The sequence below is a fragment of the Oncorhynchus nerka genome, linkage group LG10, assembly GCF_034236695.1.
Source record: "Oncorhynchus nerka isolate Pitt River linkage group LG10, Oner_Uvic_2.0, whole genome shotgun sequence".
NCBI lineage: Eukaryota > Metazoa > Chordata > Actinopteri > Salmoniformes > Salmonidae > Oncorhynchus > Oncorhynchus nerka.
The window spans coordinates 49285512-49303840 of NC_088405.1; the positions used below are offsets into that span (position 1 = coordinate 49285512).

General features: G+C 41.4%; 1 protein-coding gene and 1 long non-coding RNA gene across 5 annotated transcripts; one reads left to right on the forward strand and one right to left on the reverse strand.

The window, feature by feature from the left end:
- Nucleotides 1-293: 293 nt before the first annotated feature.
- On the forward strand, nucleotides 294-8808 carry LOC135573755 (uncharacterized). Its single transcript, XR_010464886.1, has 2 exons — nucleotides 294-1201; nucleotides 8166-8808. It is a non-coding gene; the product is annotated as an uncharacterized LOC135573755 (long non-coding RNA).
- On the reverse strand, nucleotides 6058-17683 carry LOC115135443 (putative monooxygenase p33MONOX). Of its 4 annotated transcripts, none has more exons than XM_065023487.1 (9): nucleotides 17380-17683; nucleotides 12630-12759; nucleotides 12017-12123; nucleotides 11631-11821; nucleotides 11209-11329; nucleotides 10861-10988; nucleotides 10458-10582; nucleotides 10092-10273; nucleotides 6058-7514 (listed from the first exon to the last, which is right to left on the reverse strand). In XM_065023487.1, the coding sequence occupies exons 3-9, from the start codon at nucleotides 12039-12041 to the stop codon at nucleotides 7300-7302; spliced, it is 987 nt and encodes a 328-aa protein (XP_064879559.1). In that variant the 5' UTR covers nucleotides 12042-12123; nucleotides 12630-12759; nucleotides 17380-17683; the 3' UTR covers nucleotides 6058-7299. The 4 variants fall into 4 exon arrangements, with proteins under 4 accessions (XP_064879559.1, XP_029525995.1, XP_029525993.1 ...); XM_029670135.2 differs by lacking the exon at nucleotides 17380-17683 and adding an exon at nucleotides 13966-14098; XM_029670133.2 differs by lacking the exon at nucleotides 17380-17683 and adding an exon at nucleotides 13434-13908.
- Between the last annotated feature and the right edge of the window lie 646 nt (nucleotides 17684-18329).

The window sequence follows — 18329 nt, forward strand, 5'->3', positions numbered from 1 at the left end:
AAAACTAATGCAATGGTACATCTTAGCACTCGTGGTAGAGTTATAGGCTCGGGGGTTGTGTCAGAAATATTTTTGCGATTTTCACAACCGGAATTATGTTGCGAAAGGGCTGGATAAGAGCATCTGCTAAATGACTAAAATGTCATGTAAATGTTACAAACAAGTGGTGGGTGTGTCGAGGCGTGTCCCCTCACTGGCCAATTAGAACGTGCTAAATATGCATTTGCTAAAAATTGTTGGGTTCTAGCTTGAAATATACTTATTCATGTTACCATACTAGAACTTATTGATTACTTTAGATATATAAGGAATGTATATGTTGGGGTCAATGGAGGGTGGATAAGAACTAGGCGTATGGAAAGTAACTGAGTGAGACAAGGGGGAGTGCAGAAAGATTACATTCTGTTAAAACATGTTATTGTTAAATCTCATGGATCCATGGTTCTAATACAAGGTATCAGGTCCCATGACCAAATTATTAGGTACCTATACCGTAATTACTTTCCGGGAAGTGATATTAAAAATAAAAAAAGTCAGTTGCCGTGGGTGAGGAAATCTAAACACTCTGGACATCGTCGGGAGACGTGTTGGAATAATAACTATTGAAATGGCGATCGGCGGCCCCGATTCTCCCTTTATAGGGGGACTAGAGGAAGAAAAGTTTAACAAAGCCATAGAGGCGCTGAAAGAGGTTCACGAGCATTCTACCAATTCGGCTTGAATATGGGAAAAATGTAGCTGGCCTCTGTGCGGTCGATTGTGGTTCGGCGAGAGGACGGTTTCTATGTGGAGGGAGACGTAAGGAGGCCACATCTCACACAACTTCTTACCGGCGCTGAAATATCATTGATTCCTTATGATGAGAAATTGGCAAAATTTGCAACAGGAAAAAGTATTACACTTAGCGGGGTAACGGGCAGAATCGAAAGCCATACAACTACTAACCGGCTGAAATAATAGCAACAATGGCGCTCACTGTGGCCCTGTCCTTCAACACTTATACCTGAGACCTGAGTCCAAGCCAGCAACCCGTGTACAGCATCCAGTCGAAGCTATCAACTTCATTTTCTCTCAGGAGTGCAGCATGAGTCCTGAGACCGTCCATGTGGAGTGAGCATGGAGAGATCACATCCAAACTTCTCTCATGCCGCTGGTGCATGGGTCGGAAAATGGACAAGACAGAATGGTGGTGGTGGCTCAGGTGAGCGATTAATTCGATTGGGAAATCTGATTATTCCCCAGATATTGAAATCGGGACATTATGAAGGGCCATCCACTTTCACAGGCTTGAGTTACTTGTGTACCATTGTGAGGATGAACTGTAAAGCTGTCTGAAGAAGAAAATTAAGAAACACCAGAAGAATGAGTGCCGGGAAGGAGGGGGGGTGGTCAACCGTGCCCGTAATTGATTTAGGGTTGCCCTAAACTGTTTATTTGAGGTATCAGGTTGATTGTGGGGGTCTGCACACTGGCAAATGTATAGTAATTTAGACAAAAAATACATTAAGATACCTATCTGTCATTAACATGCCACTCGCGACAGTGTAAGTCAGGGACAAACGGTGGCCGTGATGAGAAAGGTTCATGCTGGTAATATACAGTGCCTTCGGAAAGTATTCAGACCCCTTGACCTTTTCCACATTTTGTTACGTTACAGCAGGGGTGTCAAAGTCAAATGGACGGAGGGCCAAATAAAAAAATCAGCTACAAGACGAGGGCCGGACTGTTCGAATGTTCATTGAAAATTTTTTAAATGACGCATATAGTCTAGTGAACCTAATTGAACCTACTGAAAACCTAACAAATATATTACAATATGATCAGATAAATAAAGCAATATTTTCTTATGGCTCTGTCAGTAATCTTTAATTTTCAACAGACACAAAAGACAAATTTCCTTTATATAAATATCCCCATAACATGAACATTAAATGAAAGAAACCGGTATTCAAGGCACCATCAGTAGACTATATTTTCTATTTTAGCAAAAGTGGGCTAAATTTACTTCAAAGAAAAAACAATAATAGCAATTTTCTATCATCCACTCAACTGAAATATTTTTAAAATATAATTGGATTGAAATACAAAAAAATAAAGTGCAAAAATCTATTAATCAAAAACAACACTTTGTTTAAGGAGAAGTAACATGCAGTGAAAACAAATATTAAATTTTAACTTTTAAACTTGAACTGAGTAAAAACTCTAAATATGTGATTGCACAGTAATGTTCACTTGTTTGAGGTTGAGGGTGATACTTGGTGGTGTCCCATCTTTTCCACAAGTTCATCAATGTTCGGGGTAAGGCTCTGAGCTGAAGAAATCCTCAGAATTGAGTGGAGGTGTTCAGCAGTAAGTCGACTTCTGTGTGATGTTTTGTTCAGGTTCATCAAAGAAAACAGTTGTTCACACAGGTATGTGCTGCCAAACATAGACAACGTTTGAGCAGCCTGGATGCGCAGCTGGGGCATTGTGCCGGGGAGGAAACGGGCGAACTCCGCAGCACCCACTGCCGCATATTTTGCCCTCAGTGCATCATTGCATTGGAGGTCAATCAACTCCATTTGGAGGTTTGGTGGTGAGCTTTCCACGTCAACAGCAAATGGGTTACCGAGCAGTTCCAACCTGCTTTTTTGTGCTTCAAAGTCAGCAAATCAGCGTCGAAAGTCAGCGGCAAGCATACCTATTTTATCAGCCAACTGTGTGCTCGGGAACGCACTGGTAGAGAGCTTCTCTTTCATGGTCTGGCAGCTGGGAAAGTGGCTCAAATTTTCTTTCCGCATCTGCGTCTCCCACAGAGTCAGTTTGGTTTTAAATGCCTTCACTGTACTGTACATATCAGAGATGACACGATCCCGACCCTGCAGCTGCAAGTTTATTGCATTCAGATGACTCGTAATGTCACACAGAAAAGCCATTTCACACAGAAACATTTCGTCTCGGAGTTGTGTTGTGTCTTTCCCTTTGCTGTCCAAGAACAGACAAATCTCCTCACGAAGCTCGAAACATCTTTGAAGCACCTTTCCCTGGCTTAGCCATCGCACCTCTGTGTGATAAGGCAAATCACCATGCTCCGTTTCTAACTCCGTCAGAAATGCCTTGAACTGGCGGTGATTCAAACCTTTGGCTCTGATAAAGTTAACTGTGCGCGTGATGATGCTCATTACATGCTCCATTTTCAAGGCTTTACCGCACAACGCTTCCTGGTGTATGATACAATGATAAGCTGTCAGCTCACCTGTCGCGTTTTCCTCTTGCATCTTTTCCCGTATCTTCGCCACCAGTCCGCTCCTGTGTCCACACATCGCAGGTGCTCCGTCGGTTGTCAAACCCACGAGTTTTTCCCAAGGCAGCTCCATCTCATTTACACATCTTGACACCTCTTCATACAAATCATGCCCCGTAGTTGTGCCATGCATAGGACGTAAAGCCAAAAACTCCTCTGTCACGCTTAGGTTGGAGTCCACTCCGCGGATGAAAATTGACAACTGGGCAATGTCAGAAATGTCGGTGCTCTCATCCACAGCCAAGGAATATGCAATAAAATCTTTTCCCTTTTTCACAAGCTGCTCTTTTAGATTGATGGACAACTGGTCTACTCTCTCGGCAATGGTGTTTCTGCTCAGACTCACATTTAAAAAGAGTTGCCTTTTTTCTGGGCAAACTTCGTCACAAACTTTAATCATGCAGTTTTTGATGAAATCCCCCTCCGTAAATGGCCGGGCTGATTTAGCGATCTCTTCTGCCAAAATAAAACTGGCCTTGACAGCAGCCTGGCCTTGTGATTTGGCTTTTTTGAACAGAGCCTGTCGAGATTTGAGGCCTCGTTTTAATTCCTCTGCCTTTTGTAGCCTTTGTTCCATGTCCATATTCTTGTTTTTGTCCGCGTGTTTCGTTTCATAATGTCGTCTCAGATTATACTCTTTCAGTACCGCCACACTTTCTCCACACAGAAGACACACAGGTTTTCCAGCTACCTTCGTGAACATATACTCCGACTCCCACCTTGTTTGAAACCCCGGTTCTCAGTATCCACCTTCCGTTTTGCCATTTTTGATGGGTATCTGAAAGTTAATTTTACTGTGATGCTGACGACTGCTGTGCCAATAAATATTGAAATGAAGCAGCCTACTGCTCGGTGCGTCACCTTTGCATTGTGGGAAATGTAGTATTGGTGCGTGTAGAAGATCTGCGGGCTGCCGGCTTGCTGCGGGCCGGTTCTAATAATAAATCAAGATCATCCCAGGGGCCGTAAAAAACCTTCTTGCGGGCCGGATGTGGCCCGCGGGCCTTGACTCTGACATATGTGCGTTACAGCATTATTACTAAATGGACTGAATTTAAAAAAACACAATACCCCATAATGACAGAGCAAAAACAGGTTTTTAGAAATGAATGTATTAGAACTAAAACACAGAAATTATTTACATAAGTATTCAGACCCTTTGCTATGAGATTTTAAATTGAGCTCAGGTGCATCCTGTTTCCATTTATCATCCTTGAGATATTTCTACAACTTGATTGGCGTCCACCTGTGGTAAATTCAATTGATTAGACATGATTTGGACAGGCACACATCTGTTTATATAAGGTCCCACAGTTGACAGCGCGTGTCAGGGCAAAAACCAAGGTATGAGGTCGAAGGAATTGTCCATAGAGCTCTGAGATTTTTTCGAGGCACAGATCTGGCGAGGGTACCAAAAAATGTCTGCAGCATTGAAGGTTCCCAAGAACACAGTGGCCTCCATCATTCAAAAATGGAAGGAGTTTGGAACCACCAAGACTCTTCCTAGAGCTGGCCGCCCGGCAAAACTGAGCAGTCAGGGGAGAAGGGCCTTGGTCAGGGAGGTGACCAACAACCCGATGGTCACTCTGACAGAGCTCCAGAGTTCCTCTGTGATGGGATACCCTTCCAGAAGGACAACCATCTCTGCAGCACTCCACCAATCAGGCCTTCATGGTAGAGTGACCAGACAGCAGCCACTCCTCAGTAAAAGGCACATGACAGCCCACTTAGAGTTTGCCAAAAGGCACCTAAAGTAGTCTCAGACCATGAGAAACAAGATTCTCTGGTCTGATGAAACCAAGATTGAACTCTTTGGCCTGAATGCCAAGTGTCACGTCTGGAGGAAACCTGGCACCATTCCTATGGTGAAGAATGGTGGTGGCAGCATCATGCTCTAGGGATGTTTTTCAGCGGCAGGGGCTGGGAGGGAAAGTTGAACGGAGCAAAGTACAGAGATCCTTGATGAAAAGCTGCTCAAGAGCACTCAGGACCTCAGACTGGGGTGAAGCTTCACCTTCCAGCAGGACAACAACCCCAAGCACACATCCAAGACAACGCAGGAGTAGCATCGGGAAAAGTCTCTGAATGTCCTTGAGTGGCCCAGCCAGAGTCTGGACTTGAACCTGATCGAACATCTGTGGAAAGACCTGAAAATATCTGTGCAGCGACGCTCCCCATCCAACCTGACTGAGCTTGAGAGGATCAGCAGAGAAGAATGGGAGAAACTCCCCAAATACAGGTGTGCCAAGCTTGTAGCGTCATACCCAAGAAGACTCAAGGCTGTAATCGCTGCCAAAGGCGCTTCAACAAAGTACTAAGTAAAGGGTCTGAATACTTATGTAAATGTGATATTTCCGTTTTTTATTTGTAATAAATGTGCCAAAAATGTTTTACCTGTTTTTGCTTTGTCATTGTGGGTATCCACTGAATCCACTGTAGGCTTAGGCGTCCACCATAATTAATTAATGTATTAATTAGAAAAGGTATGACGCCCAAAATGAAGTGCTGGCCTTCAGTTTGCAGAATAGGCTATGGTAAGACTGGGAATTAATGGAAATGTGGGTGAGGGAGAGTCCCTAATGTATTTTTGTCTTTACTATGTGCCTCATACCTTTTCTAATTAATACATTTTAATATATTATGGTGGACGTCTAAGCCTACACAGTGGATTCGGAAGGTATTCAGGCCACACAACTTTTCCACATTTAGTTCCTCTAAAATAGATTTGTAATCGCTCATCAATCTACCCACAATGACAAAGTAAAAACAGGTAAAACATTTTTGGCACATTTATTACAAATAAAAAACTGAAATATCACATATCGGTGAGACAGGTTAAATGAAATCCCAGCGTTGCATTCCATGAGAGTTATCCAGCCAATTCAGAGACTGTGTTACAAAGGAGCTGATCCCATCTACTGGTAATCATTAGTATTCCTGCTGAAGAATTGACGATCACTTCACAGTGTGAAATAGCAGCAGGTTTCTATTGCTATCAATCAGTGGTAGCTGATCTTGCCTTATGAAATGTACAAATACTTCAATTTCTAAATCACAATGGAAAACCCATCCTTCTCCACCGGGTTCTTTAACCTGTGCAGCGCTGACCATATTTCCACTGTTTCCACCGTCCACTGTTTCTGGATGGTTGATGGAACCAGATTTTGTTGATTGTTAGAATTATTTTTTATTCAGATATTTACAACAAAGTCCACAGAAGACATACATACATATGGACAGCCATGTATATGGATGATTTTTCTATTTAAAAAAATAAATAGAAAAACACCTGAACAGGGTTAGTCAAATCATTACATACTTCACTGGTAAATATGTAACATGTCATATTAATATTCTACTGCAGTGTTTTGCTAACAGCGTTTTAACTTCAAAAAGGGTAATCTTCACAGGAAGATTGCGGATGCACAATAACCACACTTCATCGAGGGTGAACAATAATCACCACAAAGTTCTTGGGAGACATGACAATGAGAATCATTACATCTTATCGGCATATAAATCTGCAGACAATGAAAAGCTAGTGGTATTTCAGGAGAATGAGATTCACAAGCAAACCGAATGATCAAACCACTACACAGTGTGGCCGTAATTTTTTTTTTTTTAATCAAACAGTGAGAGTAACTATTTGCACACTGTCATGTATCAGAACGTTTTCACAGTTGGACCATAAATACAAAGTAAAGATACACAGTTCCCTTACAAGACAAAGGATGATGCAAAACAAAATCAACATGGCACAATAACCTTATCACACAAATAGAAACAAAAATAAACGACTTTTAGTGCAAGAGAGGAAAACTTCAAAACCAAATACTATAGTATCAAACACAACAGGATGCTTTTCTTTTTGGAAATTGTGAAGATTCTCAGATTCAGTCACATACATTAAAGGGACCTCATTTCAGATCAGGAAAGTCAGGAAAGGAAAGAGGGTAGACCAGCTACGACAACTTGACCGAGTAGAACATTAGGGAGTAGTGACGACATGGTACCTCTCAGAAGCCTGAGGGAGTGAGGATGTTCATGTCTCGAGGTTTGAGTTTGTGCGGCCGGGCTGACCGTCTACTGCCCTCCATGGTGGGGATCTCCATCTTGGGTGGGGTCTGTTTGTCGACAGCAGGGTCATCAGCCAACCGAGTGGCCTGGGCCTTCATCACCTCCATGGGGGTGGGCTTCTGGGCCCCGCGGTAAGACTGGAGAGCAAAACCCCCTGGAGAGAAAAACACAGGACTTATCTTAGGTAGGAGCAATAAGTGCAGGTCGCCTCCAAAAATGATTGACACCCTTGATAAAGGTAAGCGAAAGACTTATTAAAATAAATAATAAAATACTGAGCTGTTGTAAGCTCAGAAAAATTTGGGAAATTATATTATTTCATACTAATACAATTACCAAGAGAAAGAGATTTAGTTTAAAAAGTAATACTTTATCTAAAAATCAACAGATCTCAAAATTATTGCCACCCCTAAAGAATCGTGTCGATTAAATCAAACAAAATGAAATCTGCATTAACGTTCAACTTTTTAAAATTAATCTCAGAGAAAATGTATTGTGACATTCTATGGCTTCCTGTTTCACTGGGGTATAAAAATAAGGTAAAACGCATGTAAAAATCAATTTGTCATCCATTGCCATTGGAAAAGGCAAAGAACTCACAAACAAAAAGAGACAAATGGTTGTTGACCTTCATAAAATCAGGCAATGGGTAAAAAATAAGTAATAATAATAATGGTGATGGTGACACTGTGATTTATTTTGAATTTGAGGCACACTTAACCAGCATGGCTACCACAGCATTCTGCAGCAATACACCATCCCATCTGGTTTGCACTTAGTGGGACTATCATTTGTTTTTCAACAGGACAATGACCCAAAACACCTCCAGTCTGTGTAAGGGATATTTGACCAAGAAGGAGCGTGATGGAGTGCTACATCTGATGACCTGGCCTCCACAATCACCCGACCTCAACCAAATTGAGATGGTTTGGGATGAGCTGGACCGCAGAGTGAAGGAAAAGCAGCCAACAGGTGCTCAGCATATGTGGGAACTCCTTCAAGACTGTTGGAAAAGCATTCCAGTTGAAGCTGGTTGAGAGAATGCCAAGCGTGTGCAAAGCTGTCATCAAGGCAAAGAGTGGCTACTTTGAAGAATATAAAATAAATTGTATTTGTTTAACACTTTTTGGGTTACAACATGATTCCATATGTGTTATTTCATAGTTTTGATGTGTTCACTATTTATTCTACAATGTAGAAAATAGTACAAATAAAGCAAAACCCTTGAATGAGTAGCTGTGCCCAAACTTTTGAATGGTACTGTACATAGTTCCTCAATTACCTTGACTAACCTGTGCCCCCGCACATTGACTCGGTACCGGTACCCCCTGTATATAGCCTCGCTACTGTTATTTTATTATTAATATTTTTTAAATGTATTTAGAGCTTTTTTTGTATTATTTATTTGTTACTTCAGTTTATTTTAGTAAATACTTTCTAAACACTTATTTTTCTTAAAACGGCATTGTTGGTTAAAATGATGGGCTTGTAAGAATTTCACTGTAAGGTATATACACCTGTTGTATTCAGCGCATGTGACAAATTCAATTAGATTTTATTGGAACCAGGAGCTACGGTCAGATGAGATGAAAATAGATATCTATGGCCACACACACCAGCGGTGGTTTCGGCATTGAAAGAACAATGCATGTGCAGAAAAGGACCGCAGGTAAAATATGTAGGTGGATCATTTATGTTACAGGCCTGTTTTGCATCCACTGTTCCTGGGGCACTTGCTAAGGTCAACAGCATCATGAACCAGTAAAAAGGACTAGCTAAAAACCTGGTTGCCTCTCCCAGGAGGCTGAAACTTGGCAGCAAGTATATCTTCCAGCAAGTCAATGATTCCAAGCACACATCAAAATCCACGTAGAAATGGTTCATTGACCACAACATCAACAACTTGCAATGGCCATCTTAGTTTCCGGACTTAAACCCCATTGAAAACCTGTGGTTTGAATTGAAGAGGGCAGTCCATAAGCGCAGACGAAGGATATCAAGGATGTGAGCTCTAATCTCATAAAACATTTTAGAAAAAGGCCCAGTGTCATTGTCCTTGCCAGGGGAGGTTGCAAAACAGGGGTGCCAATCATTTTGAAACCTATAATTTTTAGATTTTTTTCTTTCTTTTTAACTATTTAATACAAATCTATCTAAACAATTGCATTAGTATAAAATAATACAGTTGTCCATGTTTTTGGAGCATGCAATATAGCTCAGTATTTGTATTATTTATTTTATAGTCGTTTTTTTTTCTCCTCTTGATCAAGGATGCCAATAACTTTGGAAGTGACTGTATATGATCAAAACTTTTCATTGACTCTATAAACACCTGATAAATTGATCATTTGTTAAAAGCGTCAAGGCAACACAGATAAGGATATCTGGTACACAAAGAAAATAAAGTGTACTGATGTAGTACACAACCATGTAAAAACAATCGTATTCATGTGTAATTCACATCAAAGAACATTGAGCCAACCTATAAACTGGATTACAGCTAAACAGGGTTTCTAAAAGTATGAGTCGGGATCCAAAGTGGGCCCTGGGCATGTGAGAGATGGATCACAAATTCGGAGAATACATCTATAATCACACACTATTTCTTCTTAATTTTGAGTTGTTGGAGGACGATTTGGGTCACAGGAAAAGTTGAAGGACCCCTGGTTTAGATGAACACCATTACCAAACGAAAACATGTTAAGTATCACCCTCCCCAAATCCCATTTACCTGTGTTTGTGTGGTCCGCACCGGTGTCGGTAGTGGATTTCTGAACCACGAGACGTGGTCCAAAGACACCCCAGCGTTCGACTGCTCCTCCCCCCTCATCAGCACCCATGTCCACACTCATATTAGAGCTGGTACTGAGGTCTGAGCTAGTGACAGTTGTGCTCTGGCTGGTGAACCAGCCCCTGCCAGGAACACAGAGAAATGCCAGATGGTCAACCCCTTTACAGTGGCCACTGAACAGGCATTATACTCATGCTCATATACGTAGGTAGATAAGGTGGGCAAGGGCACGTATATTTGGTGTTCAGGGTCAAAGTACAGCATGTTTCCATAAACAGCTGGTAATGAGGACATGGTTGCACTTACCTGCGTTTCTGTTTGGGTGAGCTCTGAGGAGTGCTATTTGGGGTGGACTGAGCAGATGATGTTTGCTTGTCCTCGTGTCCTCCCTTATGTCCTGCTCCCATGTCCATACTTTGAATATTCATTTTCTACAGGAATACAACAAAAGGGAAAAAAGTATATAGTATGATGAATATTATTAACAGTTAAATCTCAATAATCACTCCTCTTTGACATACTGTAGATTGCTAATTGAGATTTGGAGCATTCATTGATTACACTATTGATGCTTTACCAAACCAATCATCAAAAATAATACAATTTATAAAATATTATTCATAAAATATTAGTAATATTTTCCTGTTAATAATTATCAGACTCCAGATAATAAAGTAGGGCCACAGTAAGCGATCAAATAAAGACTCACATGGAATGACTCTGGCATGCGATGGTGGTGGCGGGTCTCCTCAGAAGTGAGGCCCTTGTGGGGCGTGTAGACAGTGTCTCGCAGCCCAGCCTGCTGCTCAAACCTGTACATGCTGTCCTGGGTTTGCTCTGGAAAAACACAGAGGACATAATATATATTAATAATGTAGGAAATAGTAAAAATAAGAAAAACCCTGGAACGGGTAGGTGTCTCCAAACTTTTGACTAGTACTCTATATACCACCCCCACCCCACCCTAATCAGTGTTCCATTAATGAGCAACAGGATTGGATGAGCTCACGTTGATAATACAGTAATCCTCATTCATTATCAGAGTGAAGAGTCTTACTGGTCATCAGAGAGTTCATAATGATGGAGGAGGCTTTGGCTTTCACCACTACTGGCATATGTGGCCTGAGACCAGCGTCAAACGTGGCAGCATGGGTCAGGGCATTTCCAGATTCATCCTCCTTTAAAACAAGAGATTAAAAAAACAAAACATGGATCACACAGGCAGCTAGATGAACATTTGTATGAATAGAAACACCTGGGATCATATCCATAAAGTGTGTTGGAGTATGAGGGCTGATCTAGAATCAGTTTAGTATTTTAGATCATTATGAATAACATCACATGGACAGGGGGGGACGTGAATCTAAATCAACACTTCTACTCTGAGACGCTTTATGAATATGGACGAACACGGATCACTATCTTAATTTTTAACTACGTGAGGCTATAGATCAGTGGAGCATTGTGTGAGATATCTACCTCAGCCAGAAGACTGAACCTCCTGTCTGGTACCACGGGCCTCCTCCCCCATAGGTTGTTGATGTTGATGTCAGAGGGAGGGGGCGACATGGGCGCCTCCATGTTGTCATCATAGCTCATGGCACGGCGGGTCATGCCAATGGGCAGGGACATGCCTCCCAGGAGCCCCTCTGGGGTCCCAGACTCCAGGGCTGAGGAGGGAATGTTCAAGCATTAAAACACTGTCTAAAATAACTTCAAATGTGCTCAAAATACATAACATGATGATCAGTGTATCTTGCCACTCTATAGGCGTTGGAAGCATATGTTTCCATACAGTATACCATCACCATTTTAAACAAGTACACAACACTGCAATGCCCACTCTTACTGCCCCCCATCCTTACCTGGTATATCTCCTGACCTGGACATTGTTGCAGAAGGCTGTCTCTGTTATGGCTCACAATGGGTTATTGTTCAGATTAATCCAACCTGACAAAAGATTGGACTGGACCTTTAAGGGACAAGGAGACTATTTTGAATACCAGTATCTAATTTCACCAACACAGAACAACCTATTTTGTGATCATTTTAGGCTATTCATAATGAAATGTACAGTGTACATGCTCACTTCAGAGAAATCATGTCATAATCAAAATGGTGTATGTAATATGAACATGCACTACGTAGAAGTGAGTGATCCAGATAACCATGGGGGAAAAGGACGAAACACCCAGTTGCATGCTTGAGTAGGTGGCCAAATATGGTAAGCAACCGTAATTAAAACAAGAGTAACAGCTTGTTCATTGACAACATTGCGCTGCTCAGGTGAGTCAATGTTTCACTGCTTGGCAGATGATATGGTGTTGTGCTCTGTTCTGGTGTTCTATTCTCCCGGGTGCTATTTGAGAACGCAATCTGGAGTCATCTGTGCCAGGGAGGCCAAAGTCTTTACTGACAAATACAACCTGAAATGTAGGTTAGGTTAGATAACAGAGGCAAAGGCTTGCCCATGCTCACCGTGTGTGTAGTGCTGAATAGAGGTAATGACCCCTACAATAGGCTGGGTTTATTATCTGGCTCACTCTCAGACAGTAAGGCCTGCTGACAAAGCATTGTGGGAGATGCAAAGGAGCACAGCCCTGTGAAGCTGAAAAGGAACCAAAATACAGCAATCAGCAGAAGACATGACAGACAGGCGGTCTTTGGCTGGGGCACTCTCTGGCTATGCTCAGAAAAACAAGAGCTCTAGAGCAGATAATAGCTGACACTACCCATTATCATCGTCATCATCCAAAGGCATACAGCACAGTATACCGCAAACTGTGTGTGGTAACTCGTACTTAATACAATGGCTACCTATATAAACACTAATGTCCCTGCATATGGCACACGATCATTGGGATCATCCGTAACCATTTCTAATTCTCAATGCAAGTTAACAACAACTGTCATCGATTTACGTAATTAAAATGGATCAAATAAAATGCAATGCATGTGAGTGTTGCTGCCTGGGATTATCTCACTCTATGCGCAATCCGTTATGCAATGCAATGGCTGTGAATGTTGCGCTGGATCAACCGGTGTAGACCGGTGATGATGGACACAGCGAGTAAAATAGAATAGCGCGCGGCTGTTCTTCCATCACCAAAAGCAGTTTTGTTGGACAAATACATGATAATGCCTGACATACTATTTCAAATGCATTATGAAGCAGATAGGCAGCCATATCAAGCTACAGCGAGCGATTATGGTGCTGTAACGACAACAATGGTCATTGAATGAAAAACGCAATCTAACATGTACAATTTCGTTTCCATTTACCAGATATAACGCCTCCCACGTCGCTTACAACAGACACGTTGACGATGAAGACGGTCGTAACCTTACAATGTCAACGGGAAAGGTTTCAGAACAACTGAGAAACATCTCGCCCATAATAATACCCAGCACCCAATGTGATGAGGAAAGTCCGAGCGTTGTGAACCTCGGCCACGTGATCATACTGCAAATAAAAGTCCCCCTGACAAAATGTTACATGACTGTTACTGAACGTTTTTCTGATTTAACATGGTAAAAAGTATATAGTTTAAAGTAGCTTGGACATACATTTATTGAAATACAAACAATACATGATTTAAATAATTTAACAAAGATCGATTTACTGTATATATATGTATATATTGTTTTTCATTATAGTCCCCAGTAAAACAACAACAATAACAATACAATACCAACACTGTTGCTGGACGTATTAACGTTTTTGTTTTTAACTACTGTCAACTCTTAAAAGAACATGATTTAAAAATGTTTTGAGGATAACATTTTCATATTGATTGGCCCAATCCAGGGCTACCTGTTAACTGGGACACAGTGTCGCAACCAGTGTTCGAGCGCCTCGTTCTCACTCTTTCTCTCCTGAACTTGCTGTGTCGACCTCTGAATCTGGCTATGATTTATTTGTATTCTTTTCAGATTTTTCAGGGTGTGCCGCAGGACTAGGGGTGTGCCTACATGGCCATAATCGTATGCGTAATCATATCCATAAATTGACTGTTGATAGTCGGATCGAATGATACTCCTGATCAAAAAGGGGAAGTGTTTTAATATGCCTAAATAGATGTTGGGGAAAAACACCTGTCTGTACATTCTCAATGCAAAACAACCCTGCAGATTAAGAGCAGCGCGCCGAGTGGTGTGTGTGTGTGGCAGAGCCACATTTGCTGTCACTCAGTCAGAATGCACAGTCATCCAACTAGCATTTTCGAATCTGTCGGTAAATAAAGCAGACTATATTGATAAAAGTCACCTTGTCTGAGAGAGATTTACATGGTTATCCAAACGTCACGCCAGGGTAAACCTGCACAAAACACGGCCCTTATTTAAAGTGTTTCTAAAATCCCCTATGGGAAAAGTGAATGGTGGACGGCTAGGCTTTATGGGTGTCATGACACCTCCGCTGTGGGGTTTTATTCTGAAAATTACTCCACTTTCCGCAGCAATCCTCACTGGCTAGTGGTTACTATGGCAAACCATGCTCGATCAACTGAGCAAACGTGCACCTGCTAGCAGCCTAGTGTGAGCTTGTTTGAGTGGCCATTACGGTAGCTAATTTGCCAGCTTGTTGATGAAGTTGTACAGCAGCACCAAAGTTATGGGACTGTTCACAGAAATCAGCATATATCTGATTCTGACAGCTGGCACTGCGCCTCACTATTTTGTAACATTTGGCCAACACCATAGTGTCGCAGCTAGCGCAGGTATCTGGATAGCTGTGTGACGCAGAACTCAATCACAACAGAAAATAAAATAACTGCCTTATCATGAAAACCAATTTGTTCTGTTATCTACAATTTCACTACACTACACTAGCTAGAGGGAGTATTAATCATTGAATGTGTGAACTGGCATTGTGCGTAATTCTCGATTGATGTGAAACTGGTTCAGCCAGCGATTGCAGATGTTAACCTTAGCTAGAACAAATTTTCGGGCACATTTCGAATTTCATAAAAACGGATTCTAAAAACACACAGTACTGTAGCTAGATTTAGAATTTGGTAGTGAATACTTGCTCATGAAAAAATATCAACATTATCTCAAGGTTTATAGTTTTTGGCAAGATTAACTCTTTTGATGATGTTGTCTTGGTAAGATTTTAGAACGTTAGCCTCATTAAATGTATTTTTTTTGTCTGTGTCTGTGACTTGTTTTGTCTCCAGTAACTTACTTATTTTATATGGACAACTGGTCCCCTTAAGCTCCTGTGCTAATGCAAACCATTTATGATTTCACCCACTCTTCACAATGTAGGTCTATTGTTTTAACAATGTACTGTAGCAATGTAAAAATTTGCTCTCGACTGGAGCTGTGGTCTAAGGCACTGCATCTCAGTGCTAGAGGTGTCACTACAGACCCTGGTTCGATTTCAGACTGTATCACAACCGGCCGTGATTGGGAGTCCCATAGGGCGGCGCACAATTGGCCCAGCACGGTTAGGGTTTGGCCGGGGTAGGCCATCATTGTAAATAAGAATTTGTTCTTTAAAACTTCTTAGGGCTGAGATCCCGCTAATGGGATCGATATCACAACAGCCAGTGAAAGTGCAGGGCGCCAAATTCAAAACAACAGAAATCCAATAATTAAAATTCCTCAAACATAGAAGTATTTCACACCATTTTAAAGATACACTTCTTGTTAATCCCACCACAGTGTCCGATTTCAAATAGGCTTTACGGCGAAAGCACCACAAACGATTATGTTAGGTCAGAGCCAAGTCACAGAAAAACACAATTTTTCCAGCCAAAGAGAGGAGTCACAAAAATCAGAAATAGAGAGAAAATGAATCACTAACCTTTGATGATCTTCATCAGATGACACCCATAGGACTTCAGATTACACAATACATATATGTTTTGTTCAATAAAGTTCATATTTCTATCAAAACATCTCAGTATACATTGGCGCGTTATGTTCAGTAGTTCCAAAAACATCCGGTGATTTTGCAGAGAGCCACATCAATTTACAGAAATACTCATTATAAATGTTGATGAAAATACAAGTGTTATGCATGGAACTTTAGATACACTTCTCCTTAATGCAACCACTGTGTCAGATTTCAAAAAAGCTTTACGGAAAAAGCACACCATGCTATAATCTGAGTACAGCGCTCAGAGACCAAACAAGCCAAAAAGATATCTGCCATATTGTGCAGTCAACATTAGTCAGAAATATCATTATAAATATTCACTTACCTTTGATGATCTTCATCAGAATGCACTCCCAGGAATCCCAGTTCCACAATAAATGTTTGTTTTGTTCGATAATGTTCATCATTTATGTCCAAATAGCTACTTTTGTTAGCGCGTTTTGTAAACAAATCCAAAGTCCCGAAGCGCGTTCACTAGGAGCAGACAAAATGTCAAAAAGTTCCGTTACAGTCCGTAGAAACATGTCAAACGATGTATAGAATCAATCTTTAGGATGTTTTTAGCATAAATCTTCAATAATGTTCCAACCGGAGAATTCCTTTGTCTGTAGAATTGCGATGGAACGCAAGCTACCTCTTACATGAACGAGCGTCACGAGCTCAAAGCATTCTGCCATACCTCTGACTCATTCCTCTCTCATTCGCCCCCACTTTACAGTAGAAGCATCAAACTAGGTTTTAAAGACTGTTGACATCTAGTGGAAGCATTGGGAAGTGCAACATGACCAATATCCCACTGTATCTTCAATAGGGAATGAGTTGAAAAACTACCAACCTCAGATTTACCACTTCCTGGTTGGATTTTGTCTCAGGTTTTTGCCTGCCATATGAGTTATGTTATACTCACAGACATCATTCAAACAGTTTTAGGAACTTCAGAGTGTTGTCTATCTGAAAATACTAATGATATGCATATATTAGCAACTGGGACTGAGTAGCAGGCATTTTACTCTGGGCACTTCTGGGCACCTTATTCAGCCAAGCTACTCAATACTGCCCCCAGCCATAAGAAGTTTTAACTGACTGGCTTAGTTAAATAAAGGCTCAATTAAAAAATGAAAAATTAATATGTGTTTAGAACAGTCAATAATAGTGTAGTGACAGTCTATAGCAGTGTAATAACCGTTTAGTACAATGTACAGCACATCTACCAATACACAGATGCATTTCAAGAGCCTAAATTATTTTGTTTACTTTGTTCACCACGGACAGAGTAGTATACGTTTTTTGCACCGGTGTGGATGTGAAATCTGAAACCACTTGAAGCTGGAATGTCCCTCCTACCTTTCCAATCGCTCCTCCAACAGTGTGAGGGGGAAATCCTGTATAACCTCTTTAAGCTTGTATAGCAAAGACAATGTAATGAAGAATTACTTTACTAGTTCTTAATGCTAAACTTTGTTATGCACATGCACTGTAGGAGCCTTAAACCTGTACATTTCCACTGTCTGTTTGAAGGTCTTGTAAGAAGAAGCTGGTATTTTTACACTCTGCTTCTGTTCAACTTAGTCACACAGTCAAGAGTCTCTGAGAGTGACCACAGTTTTTCAGTCCATTCTGTCTTCTACTATCTTCCAAGGGCACAGCTGTGTGGACAGAGGTGGAAAAAGTACTTAACTGTCATACTGTTATGTTCCCCAGTTTCTGTGTTGTTTTGGGTTTGTATGTGTTTGAATGTGTATTTCAGGAAATGGCTTCCTGAAGTCCGAAGCAGCTGATTGGTCAGCCCCATTGCAGATTGGAGCTCTGACCCCGCCCTCTCATCAGGGGATACAGCTGTCTGCAATTACAAACTCCTTCTGCAGCTTGAAAAGCCAGTGTTCCTTTGAGGAAGGGAGAGCTTCTTTGATGTCCTGTGTTGGTTGTTTCGCAAAGACAGTTTTTGTAGCCGGTCCTGCTGAGGTATGTTTATGTCAGAAGGATGGTGTTTTTGATTATTGAAATTGTTCACTTTATGTTATTAATTATTCTGTTTTTGTTCCCAGTGGGAAGAGGAAGGCTCCTTGGGAGTGCTTAGGCAAGAGGCCTGTGGGCATACATATACCCATAGTATGTACTCTGTCTATGCACACTAGGTAAGACCTGGGCGGACCACCCCCTGTATTGTGGTTAGCGCACCAGGTGGTGTTAAGAGAGGGGACTCTTTAACTTGCTTTGCTTTGGTTCCGTCCAACCCCTTTTCCCCCAAATTACCGTGTGAAGAAAGAATAAATTCCCTATAAACGGTAATATTC